This window comes from Rattus norvegicus, chromosome 2 (assembly GCF_036323735.1).
Source record: "Rattus norvegicus strain BN/NHsdMcwi chromosome 2, GRCr8, whole genome shotgun sequence".
Taxonomy (NCBI): domain Eukaryota; kingdom Metazoa; phylum Chordata; class Mammalia; order Rodentia; family Muridae; genus Rattus; species Rattus norvegicus.
The window spans coordinates 151,471,537-151,485,172 of record NC_086020.1 but is presented as its reverse complement, the minus strand read 5'-3'; the positions used below and the strand labels follow the sequence as shown (position 1 = coordinate 151,485,172).

At 41.6% G+C, this 13,636-nt stretch overlaps 1 protein-coding gene across 3 annotated transcripts in view; it reads right to left on the bottom strand.

The window, feature by feature from the left end:
• Kcnab1 (potassium voltage-gated channel subfamily A regulatory beta subunit 1) overlaps positions 1-13,636 on the bottom strand; it is a 466,662-nt gene that overhangs the window by 428,464 nt on the left and 24,562 nt on the right. The window contains exon 1 of one of the 3 annotated variants that reach the window (XM_039102125.2): positions 10,444-10,928. The exons of the other annotated variants lie outside the window; for them this stretch is intronic. Within the exon in view, the coding sequence (XP_038958053.1) occupies positions 10,444-10,685 (242 nt within the window). The 5' untranslated portion in view covers positions 10,686-10,928. Of the gene's footprint in view, positions 1-10,443; positions 10,929-13,636 lie in introns of those variants that run through there. 3 annotated transcript variants of the gene reach the window in all.

Sequence of the window (13,636 nt, the reverse complement as noted above, 5' to 3'; positions counted from 1 at the left end):
TGTCGTAATTTCTGTCAATTTGACACACATCTAGACATACCTAAGAAGAAAGATTTGCCTCCACAGACTGGCTTATGGGAATGTCTGAGGAACATGTTCTTGATTGGTGACTGATGTGGGCAAGTCCAGCCCACTAGCAGTGTCATGCCAGGGCAGGTGCGTGTACACTGTAAAAGATAACTGGGTAACACAAGAGAGTGAGCGAGTAAGCAGTATTCCTCCATGACCTCTGCTTTAGATCCTGCCTCAGCTTCACTCCATGACGGACAGTAACCTGTAAGCCAAATAAATCCTTTTCTTCCCATGTTTCTTTTGTTTCTATTCTTTTTTTTTTCGGAGCTGGGGACCGAACCCAGGGCCTTGTGCTTGCTAGGCAAGCGCTCTACCACTGAGCCAAATCCCCAACCCCCCATGTTTCTTTTGATCAGTGTTTTTTAAGTTACATATGGCAAACTATGATAGTACTTGTTCAGGACTATATACAGGAATACAGACTCTGTAGGAACTATTGAAGGACAGAAGGCCATGTAACTTACTCTCAAAAGTTTGAGAAAACAAATAAGGCAGAGGATGTGGGACCGTGAACAGTGTTTAAAACAAATAGAGCAATAACATTTGTGTTAAGAGCAAAGGGCTACAAGTACTTCTCTATTATTCTTGCATGTTTTCTGTAGTTTGAAGTTACTTTCAAATAAAAAGATCAAAGCAAACAGAACCAAAATGACCTGAGACCGACACACACAGCAAAATATTCTCCAAAGGAATGCCGTTATCATGGTTGATCCTTATTGTTAACTTGTTTTGAGCTGTAATCACCTTAGAACACACCATTGGGTGTGTTAGAGAGAATTTCCAGAGAGGCTTAACTGAAGAAGGCATACTAGCACTGTGAATGGGCATCGTTCCATGGACTGAACCAAAGGGAAGAAAGGTGCAGGCTAAGTATTTGTGTCTCCCTGCTTCCTGACACTGGATGCCACATGACCAACTGCTTCATGTTCCTGCTCCACAGCCTTAACTGAGTGTTCATGTGCCATGATAGACCATATTCATAGTCTGTCAGCAAAAATAAACCCATTCTTTCTTAAGATTCTTTCATCAGATATTTTTGTTATGTCAGTAAAATTGAAGTAACAAATATAGGTTGGAATGAAAGGTCTGCTTTCACCCCTACGTCAGCTACACTTAGGAGTTGGTACCATAGACTATTTGCTCTGTAAAACACGCAACTGATCGTTTTGCAAAATAACAATAGCAGATCTACTCTAGGGGCTATGACCTCCTTGACCACAGGCTTTTTTGAAAAGGACTTCAGTACCAATGATGAAATTTCCAGCTGTTGAGCAGGCCACACACACAATCAGACTGTGTGTGGTTAGTTATCTCATAACAGCTATGCATACCACCGTTATAGCAGTTGGCATCTCTTATATATTAGGTCACTATTATAGTATGCATGATCCAGATCTGGGTAACAATACTAATGTCATTTTCTCCCTGAAGCCTAAATAGCATCTTCTGGCACCATGAAAGCTACATACCAAGGAAAAGGTATCCTGGTTTGTTTGAAATTGATTTCTTTGTTTTCTGCAGTCAAAATGCATTATGGCGTTGTAATAGTTTAAATGAAAATGGCCACCATAGGCTCATATATGTGAATGCTTAGTCATTAGGGAGTAGTACTACTTGAGAAGGATTAGGAGGCGTGGCTTTGTTGGATAGCATGTGTTACTCTGAGGTTTCAAAAGCCCAAGCCAGATCCCATGTCTCTCTTTCTGCTTCCTTGAGGATCCAGATGTAGAACTCTTAGCTACTTCTTCAGTACCATGTCTGCCTGGATGCTACCAGGCTTCCTGCCATGATTGATGATAATGGACTAAACCTCTGAAAGTGTGAGCAATTCCCAACTAAATGCTTTCTTTTATAGGAGTTGCCATGGTCATGGTGCCCCTTAAAAATGATAGAACAATGACTAAGGCAGATGTCTTCATTAAGAGTGTCATTGTAGCTATGGTGAGTAACCAAGGACAATGAGGATAATCTATATTGGTTTGGAAACATTTGGGGCCTATCTAACAAAAAACTTGTTAAGGAATTAATTATCTCATGTCTTACACTATGAATTTTATTAATAGGCCATATCTTTAGGGGAGCAGCACTTTGCAGAATAGGTTTCTTTAATTTTATAAAGATATGTTTACTGAATACTAAGTATCTGTAATGTTTTTCATACTTTTTTGTTGTTAATAACCCATGGTTCCTTCCTCTCCTTCATGTGCTCCACTTGAGCCTTTAACTACCAGATTACTCCTTCTTCTTTTATACCATACTTAGTCTACTATTCCTCCAACTATATTTTTAATTGGGTTATAAGAGACTAGGCTTCCATGGGGCTTCTCATATACCTTCCTTTTGGTTAACCCTCTACCTGCGTATCTTGATTTTTTTCATGTACTCCTGTCCTTCTTCCTGCATAAGCTTTCCCATGCCCAGTATCACTTGCATACTTCTTTTCATGTGTAACCAACCTTCCTTTAACATGGCCCTTCCCCAAAGTCCTTTCCCAGCATCCAGACTTGTGCTCCAGTTTAATACACAGAGGGAGAACACGTTGCATTTGTCTTTCTGCACCTGAGACACCTTATTCAGTGTTTTCTTTCTGCTGATGCTGTTGTTGCTGCTTCATCCATTTACCTGCAAATTTCAGGATTTCACCTTTCTTTACAGGTGAGTAATATGCCATTGTGTTTATGTGCCTCATTTCTCTTATTCATCCATCTGCGGATAGATATATTGATTTCATTTCTAAACTATTGTAGTGTGTCAATGGAGTAGAATCAGCCGTTGTTAGTTTGCTAAATGACGATGCTCTCAAATTGCCTTCTTAATATTTATGGTTACACTTATAAACCCGGACCTTTTTCAGTCTCGGACAGAGAAGCGTCTTTTGGTAGAAAATAACAGTCAATGCAGAGATGAATAATTAGTTAAAGTGGCAAGAATAAGAGACAGGATGTTTAATCTGCATGGGATATCTCTAGCATCTCTGCCAAGTTTCAAAGAACATTGTGGAAGAGAAGGCAGAAAGAATGGAAAAGACAGAGACTGGGAAAGAGTGCTGGGAAAGGCTTTTCCACATGCTATTGCACTCGTGAACTCACAGCAGCCATGGCTGTCTGCGCAAGACCTGCATAAGATCAAGCCAGTCAAACCCCAGCTTAGCTGGAGGAAGAGCTCTCAAGACCTTACTCCTTACTGAGATAGCTGCTCAGAGAGGCAAAACCATTCTTTTTTGAGCTGTTTTGTTTTGTGTTTTCTTTTGTTTTGTTTTGTTTTTTTTTTACCACTAAGAAGGTGTTTCATGATCCAGTGCTTGGCTCCATATGCACGCCCATGTGGGAGCACTAATTGGACTCAGGGAGTAATAGAAAAAGAGAAGAAAGGTGGGGGAGGGAGATGAAAATGGGAGAGGATGCGTTGAAGGAAATAGAGGGAGTTGAAAGATATAAATTCAGGGAGTGGGTGTGATGCTATTGTATTGTTTATGTGTATGGAATTCCCAAGAATCAAAAATTTTAAAAATTAGAATAAAACTTTTAACTGTGTTAGGCTATCATAGACCTGCTATTGTATCTGGGCTTTTTAGAAACCCAGGAATATGCCAGACATAATCTGTTGCTTTTTTTTCCTCACTATGAAAAATGTCCTGGTGACACAATCAGGTAACTCTATTGATTCTGAAGGAAACAGCCTGCTAGCTTCATTACAAGGCATGAAAAAAGCCTCCTTTTCTTTGTGAAATAGCGCACTCTACTGACATTCACAAGCACTGCAGGGAAATTTAGAAGTTTTTTGGGGCGGGGAGGCAGTGGATATAATCTTTTGGTCGCTCTGTGGTCAAGAAAATCAGGTTTCAAAATTCAACGACCTCCATAAGAGAAAACACGATTCGTGTAACTCAGTCCTATTCTTAAGCCTTGAATCTCTGATATTTTCATCAAGGCGACCTTTACCCTAGAAAATCACAGTGGACATTTCAAAACAAACTGGAATTTCAGCTCTCAATATTCCAAGCTGCAATCATGCTCAGTTTCTGGAGCATTTCTTATTTAAAGCGACACTGCCAAACCGTATTTGTTTTAGAATGTCTGTTCCACTCTCTAGGCAATAAGCGGGCTGTTCAGCACAGCACTTTGCTCTGTCTTTCAGGTCCACTACCAGCAGCCTATTCGCATTTTAAATCACATACATTCTGAGCCTCATCCATCTCAGTGCCATCTCTAGCCCTCCAGAAATGTTGCAGGAGAGACACAGCCTGAGGCTCAGGGAAATCAGCACAGGCCCCAGGACTGACCCAAATTAGACCGGCCTAAAATAAATCATGTCAGCGTGTCTTAATATGACTCCTGCACAAGCAGCATTTTCTAGGCTATTGTTTTTTAGACATGGCCATAGCTACTTTAAGCAGGTCGGAATGTGCCAAGCATCCCAGAGAAAGAACAGGTTATGGGAACACGTAAAGAAATGTATGCAATATGGGGGTACTGGGAGAAGAATGGTAAGTTCTATTTTAATACGAAATAATGGTCTTTGTACCCAGGACCTCAGCCCCGTAATCTTGTGGAAAGCAGAACGGATTACCTTCCTGGTGCCTTCTATAAGCCCTCAATGAGGATGTTATTTTCCCATAAGGGTTTGTTCCTTTTGTTTTATAGACTAGGAGGTTACATGAGAATCAGAAATGGGGAGAGACTGAGCCTGTGTGTAAATCCTGTGTGAGGCTATTATAGTGTCCTTATGTATGGCAGAGCACTCCCCCTACCCCTGAGAGGTGTTTAGAGTGAAAAGTGCTTCCCACTGCTCTTTAGAATGTTTATTTTGAGGTCAGTGAAGACCAACAGCCAACAAATACCCTCAAACTCGAACATATCAGATAAAAGGTCCTTGCTCGGTGAGGTGGCCCTGACTTCACTTCCCCTTTCTTCAGCCCCCTTTGGTCACGGGGTGTGCGGTCAGTGTCAAACACTATGCATGTTTTCACCTTGGGGGCTGCCTATCAACATAGACCTCGTGTTTCTTATCCTCTCTTCTTGTTTTTAGGCCAAAACTGTTTCCATCTGCCTTCCTGTTTCCATCTTCCTGTTTCCATCTGCCTTCTAAAAACTTTGTGTAGTTCCCCTTAGCTGACTCAGTGTGAAGAATTCTCTGAGATGTCTCCAGTCTGACAATCCTGTCAGACACTGGGGAAACTAGCAGGGGAGGAACTTGAGCTGCTGGGAGTTTGGGTCACGTTCATCTTATTTCCTCTTAAATATTTTTATTCTAAGCACATTAGTCAAGGCACTAAAAGCATAGTATTGATAATAGGTACCATCGTATTACAACCATTTGGAGAACAAGTTAGCTCAAAGTTTAATTTGACTGAATGATAATTCACGTGTTAAGCGAAGACATGACAAAAAAAATAGCACTTTCTCAGTGTTTTCTAAAGATCTACTGCAATAAAGAAGCAATGAATTTGTAAATGCCAATGAGGGAGAAATAGCAAGTGAGCTCAGGTTTGTGTAAGATTTACTTTGTTACTTTGTTGTATAAGCTTTAATAATTATGGCGTTACTACTCTCTGTCCATTTTTAAAAGAGAATTAACACATGTCTCTTTTCATCCTTTCAAGTCAAGGCAGAAGCAGTGACTGAAGTTTATAGTCCCATTACATAGGAGGCAGGATTTTTTTTTTTACCATGAATTTGAATCTGAAGACAATAGAGAGTCTCCAATCCCACTTGGAGTAATGTGAGAGGCCCTGTCTACTTGCCAACAATAAACATAAATACGGAAATTCCCCACCTCTCGAGTTTAAACAGAATTAACTAGTCAGCATTGGAACAAACGCCATGATAGGCTCACAGAAATATCTAAGAGGGAGCCCAGTGTTTGCAAATGTGTGACCTGCTGCTGTGATGTGGAGTTAGTCTGCTTTTCAGATGGTGAATTTGGGACTCAGCAAAGATAATCAGATAACCTTAATGTCTAATACGAAAGAAAATAAGGAGCTAAAGCACTGTTCATGTTCTGATTAGATGTTCTGATTTGCTCTTTGATATTTTTAATGATTCCCAACTTCTGACTGGATGCTCCTCAACTAAGAACACAAACGTTTTGCAGGATTATAAAACAGAGAAGCTCTAATCCTCATTCTCATGGTGGGGTTAGAATAATTTCGATAAGAAATACACACACTCAACTAGCTTATATAAAGAAAAGATCAGCCCGTGCTGTGAGAGAGAAGGGAAAACCTAAGTGTCAGGATCACCAAGGCAATGGGGTTGAATATGAATCTTCGGGGTGAAACACTGAGCAGAGGCAGAGGCTCAGTGGTTCAGGGAGGGGAGCGGAGGGTCAGTGTGCAGAGGGATAGGACAGGAGCAGGAGCTGAGCAGAGCCTGGAAAGGCAGACAGAGTGGAATGGTGCATCTGCAGGAGCTGTGTGTGTGTATGTATGTGTTTGTGCATGTACGTGTGTGTGAGTGTGCATGTGCATGCATGTGTGTGAGTGTGCATATACGTGTGATTGTGTGATGTATGATAGGAGCTGGAAGCACAAGAAAGCACTGGACTGTGACTTAATGGGCAGGAGACTAGTCCTCGCGGTGTTGCTGGCTGGAAATGTCACTTGAATCAATAGTAAACCTCTCCCAACCTTGATTTCAGTTTCAAGAGATGGGAAGAGATTATCTCCAAAGTTTGCCCCATATCTAAGCAGGATCCCCTGTCTCGTCCCTTTTTTCATTACCGTCTCCCTACCTTTAGTACAAGGCTATTGACACATTGTACCATTGGCTAGAAATCAACACTGTTTTTATTCTGCTTTGTATCTAAGAAGCCCAAACAAGCTTTGCCATTGGGAACAAGGGGATGGATGTGGAAAGGGAGCAAGGGAAAGAGGGAAGGACTGAGGGAGGGATGTGGAGAGACTGAGTTTGTATGATTACTATTTGAAACTGACCAATACACTTTGGATTAAACCCATACTGTTTCTCCCTTTGCTTCGGCTGACCTATCATTTGCAGTGCGGCCATCTAATAACATTAGGGTTCCATAGGCAAGGGTTCCAGAACCCTCAGGGCTGTGCTTGGTGTAGGATGCTGTTGAGGACACCATTCATTAGACACAAAGCACCTCAGGAATGTCACTCTCCACACTTCTGATTAGGAAGCAGGAGCTGCCATTGAGAAGGTGGCCTGTCTCCTCCTCCAGAAACTATAAAGGCTCCACTTCTGTCTTTGGGATTTGATGCTGTTGGAAGTCCAGAACCAGATTAAGGTCAATGTTTTACAGCTCTTCTGACCTGTCTGAAGCGTGTCCTCTCCCTTTGCTGAGTCTTTCTGTTCTTTTAGTCTTTCTTGGGCTGATATTTTTCTTCCTATTTTAAATTAATTTTTACCTTCTTGGATTGTATGCATTTGGCCTCCTTAAATATCTCTGAAAACATGGCTTAAAATAAATATAGATGAATAACCTGTACAGCTGAAAGGATGACTCTTGGGACCCATAGTCAGCAAACCACAGGCCACTGGCAAAATCCATTACATCCCTGTTTTTTGCATGACCCATAAGCTAAAAATGTTTTTTTAATGACATAAGAGAAAATATGAAGAATATCTGTGATGTGCTAAAATCGTATAAAATTTAAGTTTCTTTGCCAATAGTTATGTTGAGATATATGTCTAGTATTTTATGCATCATTTTATGTATGTATGTATGTATGTATGTATGTATGTATGTATGTATGTACGTATGCATGTATTTATTTATAGAGACAGAGTATTTCGTTTTGTTTTGGGTTTTTTTTTGTTTGTTTTCACAACAAAGTTTCTCTCTGTAACCTTGGCATTCCTAAAGCTTGATTTGTAGTCAAGACTGGCTTCAAGTTCACAGAGCTCCATCTGCTTCTTCCTCCCAAGGGATGGGACTAAAAGCATGCACTACCACTGTTAAGCTTATTTATGTATTATTTATGGCTACTCTCCCCTACCACAGGAGAAGTAGGATGTATAACCAAGGCAAACCAGGCCCTCAAGCTTAAGATATGTACTCCATAACAGGAAGCTTGCTGACTTCTGGGTTAGCATCCTCCTGCCATTATGAGGACAAATCAATTCCTTAAAACTAGTAATCTGTGGCTCCTTAACAGTCTGGGTGTGTCTTGAGCGATGTTCAAACCTGCTCTTCAGTATACTTTGTTTAATATTGACTCAGCTGTGTGTTTACTGCCTTTCTCAGAATTAATGTAACAGAAGTGGATAATGCAGAGCCTCTTAGAAATGAAGACTTCAGAGAATTCTAGGCTGAAAGAAGGACCCGCATGCCAACTTGATACTCTGTTCTCAGACACTTCCCTCCCGTTTCTTTTCAGTTTATATGTGTGTTTGCATATTTACTGATGTACCCCCCTTTGCTGGTCAAGTTTAGTTAGAAATTGTAGCAAGTCTCTATGGGAACACAACAGAACACACCCTCGCAGATGGTAGCAGGACCTCAACAGCTGGCCCTAGACTGGAGGCTGCAATGGCATTGCCCAATTTAGGAAGAAGAGAGCAGCCTTCCTAACTCTCAGACTGCAGGGCTCCGAGGATCATCGTGGGAATCTGCCCTGCACACTGCAATGGTGCAGCATTTCCTTGCCTTTTGTTTCTGAGAATGATCTCTCATGATGTCAGCTGCTGGGCTTTCATCTTTGCCCACCCCCAAGGCTGACAAACAGATGCTATAGGGGAACTGGGAAGAAAACGTGAATGGAATGTTTGTCTACTGTGTGTTAGGCATCCAATACATCATCTCAAGATCGATATCTCAGTTCTCAAACTGGCAGAGATGAGATATGACTTCTCTTCTGCTTAATGCCAAGGTTTTACCCCTTCCTACTACATATGAAATGGAATGATATCTTTCAAGATGAAGGGACAAAGTCAAACAAGGATCTCTTCACACAGTCATTGTCCTTTCCCACACTTTTTACTCTGGGTGGAAATGTCATAATAAGTAAAAGTCTGGACATCACCATGCCTCAACCATCTATATAAGAAATGAAGGGAAAAGCCAAGTTGAAGAGGAACCAAGTGTCATTGTCCTCTTCCCTAAAATTCCCTCTCTGACAGTTAAACTAAATTTCTAAGTAAGGTTAATTAATTGGTGTCTTGAAAGAAGAAATGAGGCACTGTTGAAATTGGGGGGAGTGCAGTGAAGCATGCATTGGGAGATTTGTCATTAAAGAGCAAATTCATCATGATTCAAAGTCTTGACTGGTTCACAGAGTCACTAATAAGTTTAACTTTGCTTTCCTTTCCTCAAAATCATAAAATGTAGTAAAAGGTCCTTGGATATCCCATTTCTTAGAAGAGTGTGATCTAGGATTATAGGCGTCTGCCCAAGAACCTTGTCTACACAAGGGCTCAAATCCACAAAAGTCCATCCATCCCTCTTCTACACCAGCCCTTCATTATATAAGCCATCTGTGTAGAACACATTGCTCTCCAGAGAGAAGCCACAGTATTGCAAATTGCTTTATTAATAAAATTAGCTAGCAAATGAGAGCAGCGGCTACTCTACTAAAATAGATTAGAGTTGGACAATGAAACCATTGGGGATAATTTGTACATGGAAAAAACTCACCCCGAGAATGCCAACTTTTGATGTTCACTAGAACAAGCATCCTTACAGAGGCTAAGCTCACTCACTTTTTGCTTTCAGTTGCCCTGTCCTTCCAAGTGATTTGTAATCAGCCTGCAGACTCTGGAAGAGGAAGGCCTTGTGTATAGGCTCAGCAGCCTCTGGCTGACTTACAGATGGCCAGGACGAATTACTTTAAAAACAAATGATGCATTCTCAGAGCACTTGATAAATACTCACTCCACTTCATACCAAGAGAGAAAAATAACCTCTGTCTTTCATTAACAAATTGAATGCCCAGCGCAGAATAGGGGATTCATCTTAGATTGTGTTGGTAAAAAGCTCTGTCATTTCAAGGAGAACTCAAACTAGTTTGTTACCCCACATGATCTAATGAAGGTGACAGTGGAAGCCTGTGCACCATTGGAAAGCATTCGGCTCAACTTGATAAACTGCCCTAAGAAGACTGGAGTCCACATTCTTCATTTCAAGATGTCCAATCACCTGAATCCTCACATCCAAAGCTATTTCTACTGGCAGCACATAGACTTCCTTTCATGGGGGATTGCAGGGACTTCACAAGTGTGCTTGACTTTCTTTTGCGTAACCCTTTAAGCAAAGAGAAAGACAATTTAAAGCAAACCAAAGCAGACAAAAGAACTCGGAAGGAAGTCCCATTGCATCTGTTCTCCTCTTCCTTTTAATATCTTGTCATGCTATTTCAATCTATATTCTTTACAATTTCTGGTTGGATTTTATTGCAATGAACAGTACCTGTATGCCATGCCTGTCTTCGCCTTGGTGGTTTCCTGCAATGAAACTCCATGGATGCGTAGAAACCTCTCCAGGCATTTCCATTCTGTAGCCCCACTTGGTTTAACAGGCCAGCAGGCTCCGTGAGGCTGAGTCTTGGTCACTGTTAGGTGCCGTCGGCATTTTAAAGCTGATTCACTGGATTTGGGCAGACCCAGCTTTGGACTGGGGATGTCTGCACAGGCAGGTTTATAAAGATGCATGGTTCTAAAGCCCAGAGACACAACGTTCACAGCTCTTAGCTTTAAGACTGCCCGAGACTAACTCAGGCTATCTAGATTTGGTTGGTCCCTAAAAGGAGTCAGCTTCTTTCTTTAGATCTCCCTTCTTATTCTTTTAATCTGAGCAGGCACCCATGTCCCCCAGAAAGGTTCTTGGTTGTGTGCCTCTGCCAAGGCTTGGGCAGAAAAGAGACTGATGGGAGCCAACAGCCTTTCTCTTTTTAAAAGTCTCAGAGTCAAACGTAAGACAACTATGTATTGGCTCTAGGGAAAAATAAGGTCATGTTTTCCCATGTCTTTCTATTTAGGTTCAAGAAATATTTTGGTAGGATACCAGCCAGATCTGTTACCATAAAGTCTTGGGAATGATTTATAAATGCATCAGTATTCCTCTGTAAATCTTCAAATACTTTATAAACAAATAATTTTTTATATTAGTGGCAGGAGTCATTTGGGTGAAATGCCCATTAACTCTTTCTTTTTCAGTCGTTTCTGTCAAGTGATAAGAAAAAAAATCAATGAAGCGTAGATAAGAAACAGAAGACTCATGCAAATACGGACAAGGATGTTTTTTTAAAAAGCCTAGGAGGAAGGATAGAGATTTCAATAGATGGAGCAACTGGATACTTCTAAGGATAACTGAACAACAAAACAAAACCAGAGAAAGAAGGCATGTAAATCTGGACTGGAGAGATGGCCCAGCAGTGGAAAGAGCTTACTCTCTTACAGGGGACCCAGGTTTGGTTGCTAGTATCACACTGGGAGGTTCACAACCACTTGAAATCCCAGCTCCAAGGGAGTCTGACGCCACAGGCCCACGCACTCATGTTCACACGCCTGTACAGATATACACACATAATAATTTTTAAAGCAAAGGTAAGTGAATCCCAGCCTTAAGTCTTACATTTATATAAGCATTAACTCAAAATGAATCATGAACCAAAAGTACGTTTGAATGTAAAAAAGCAGGAGAAAATTATTTTTTCCACGCACTTATTTATCATTCCTTTGTATCTCTGTGTGCATGCAAGCGCAGGTGTAAGGACAGCTGGCAAGAGTTGGTGCTCTCCAACTTGTTTGCTGTAGGGGTCAAACTTAGCTCTTAGGTTCTGGCAGCACGCACCATCTTTCTGGTCCAACAGGAGGAAATCTTTAGTTGAGTGAAGAATTCTTAGATTTGTCACCAAAATCACAATCCAAGGAAAGAAGATCACTCAAAGTCGATTGGCTCAGCATGAAAAATAATTACTCTGGGCCTGCACGGTGACACAGCAACAGGGACATGTTTGTAAGCCTGATGACCTGATTTTGATTCCCCGGAACCCACAAAGGGGAAGGGGAGAACCAACTCCACAAACTACTGTCTGATGTCTGCACTCAGACTGTGGTAGATGCTGTGTTATAGCCAGTCCATACCACACTCCACCATGCCATGCACAAAACACTAAACAAGAAAATCAACTATGTGCTTTTGACTTCTTCCCTCAGCTCTGTGCACCTCCCATGGTATCCAGCACTCTTTATTCTGTTTTCCCGGGGTTAGAAACCTACAGCTTCAAATCCCTCACTGAAAGGTATCTCCAAGGCTTCTAGTTCTTAGCTACTGTAAATAACTGACCTAGGCAGGAAAGAATTCAGTCAGTCCTTCCCTTTGCTCTGAACCTCCTGGCCGATCATGCCTTTGACTCATTGGATATTGCATCCACGAATATGGGAAATAGAGTTGTTGATTTCTACTGGGAACACAGAGTTCAGCTTGAGGATGTGTTTTTGGTTGAGTTTGGTGTGCTGGATCATTTTATGTCAACTCGACACAAGCTGAAGTTATTTGAGAAGGAACCTCAATGAAGAAAATGCCTCCATAAGATCTGGCTATATGCAAGCCTTTAGGGCATTTTCTCAATTAATGATTAAGTGGGGAGGGTGCAGCCTATTGTGGGTGGTGCTAGCCTGGGTCTGGTGGTCCTGAGTTCTATAAGAAAGCAGGCTGAGCAAATCGTGAGCGCAAGCCAATAAGCAGCACCTTTGCATGGGCTCTGTGTCAGCTCCTGCCTCCAGGTTCCTGCTCTGTGTGAGTTCCTGTCCTGACCTTCCATCAGGAAGAGCAACACAGAAATGTATGTCAAATAAACTATTTCTGCCCCAACTTGCTTTTTAGATTTTTTTTTTTGTATTTCCTAGCAGCAATTAAAACCCTAAGACATTTGGTGATGACCCTGGCCTGACATGGTGTTTCTAACAAGATTTCCATATCTACCATTGGGTTTTGTTGCAGAAATAACAGCTTTGAAGATCTCTCTCTAGCTTGGCTTGAACTGTGTGGCCGTTTCCAGTGTGAGTCCTGCGCAGGATCAGCTGAGCTGCTTTCAGCACCCGAGAGACTCTTCTATGCTGCTCTGTTAATATTAAAGATCTTCAGGCTTCCTCTCTTAAGAGAGGCCATTCGATTTCTTCTCCTTTTGCTTCTACTTCCAGGAAGATATTCTGGGCCCGCAGTGCCTCAGGCTTTCTGGTTTCACTTGAGGAAAACTGACAAACCCACCCTGCCCCTTGGGCCCCTGGCTTCTGGACATCACTGTGTTCTTTCTGAGGCAGCACTGTATATACCAAACCCTCCATCATTCAGAGCATTTCCAGTGCCTCTGATGAGGGAACTTTCTTCGGTAGCTGTCAGTCACCAGAAATCTCTTTTATCTATGTTTCTGATGGAAAAGATCTCTATGTCAAGGCATGTACAGCTGACAACTGTAGCATCATAGGCCTTCAGATCTGCTGACTGGCTGTAGTAGCCTACAGTAGGGCATATAGTAAGAAAAGCTTTTCACTGTAACTTATTGCCAAAATGAGGAACGTTGTTAATTTGCAAGTGATCATTGAAGACGCCAAGCTGGAGTTCAAACCTTTTTTTTTTAAAGGAGATTATAAGGCATTAC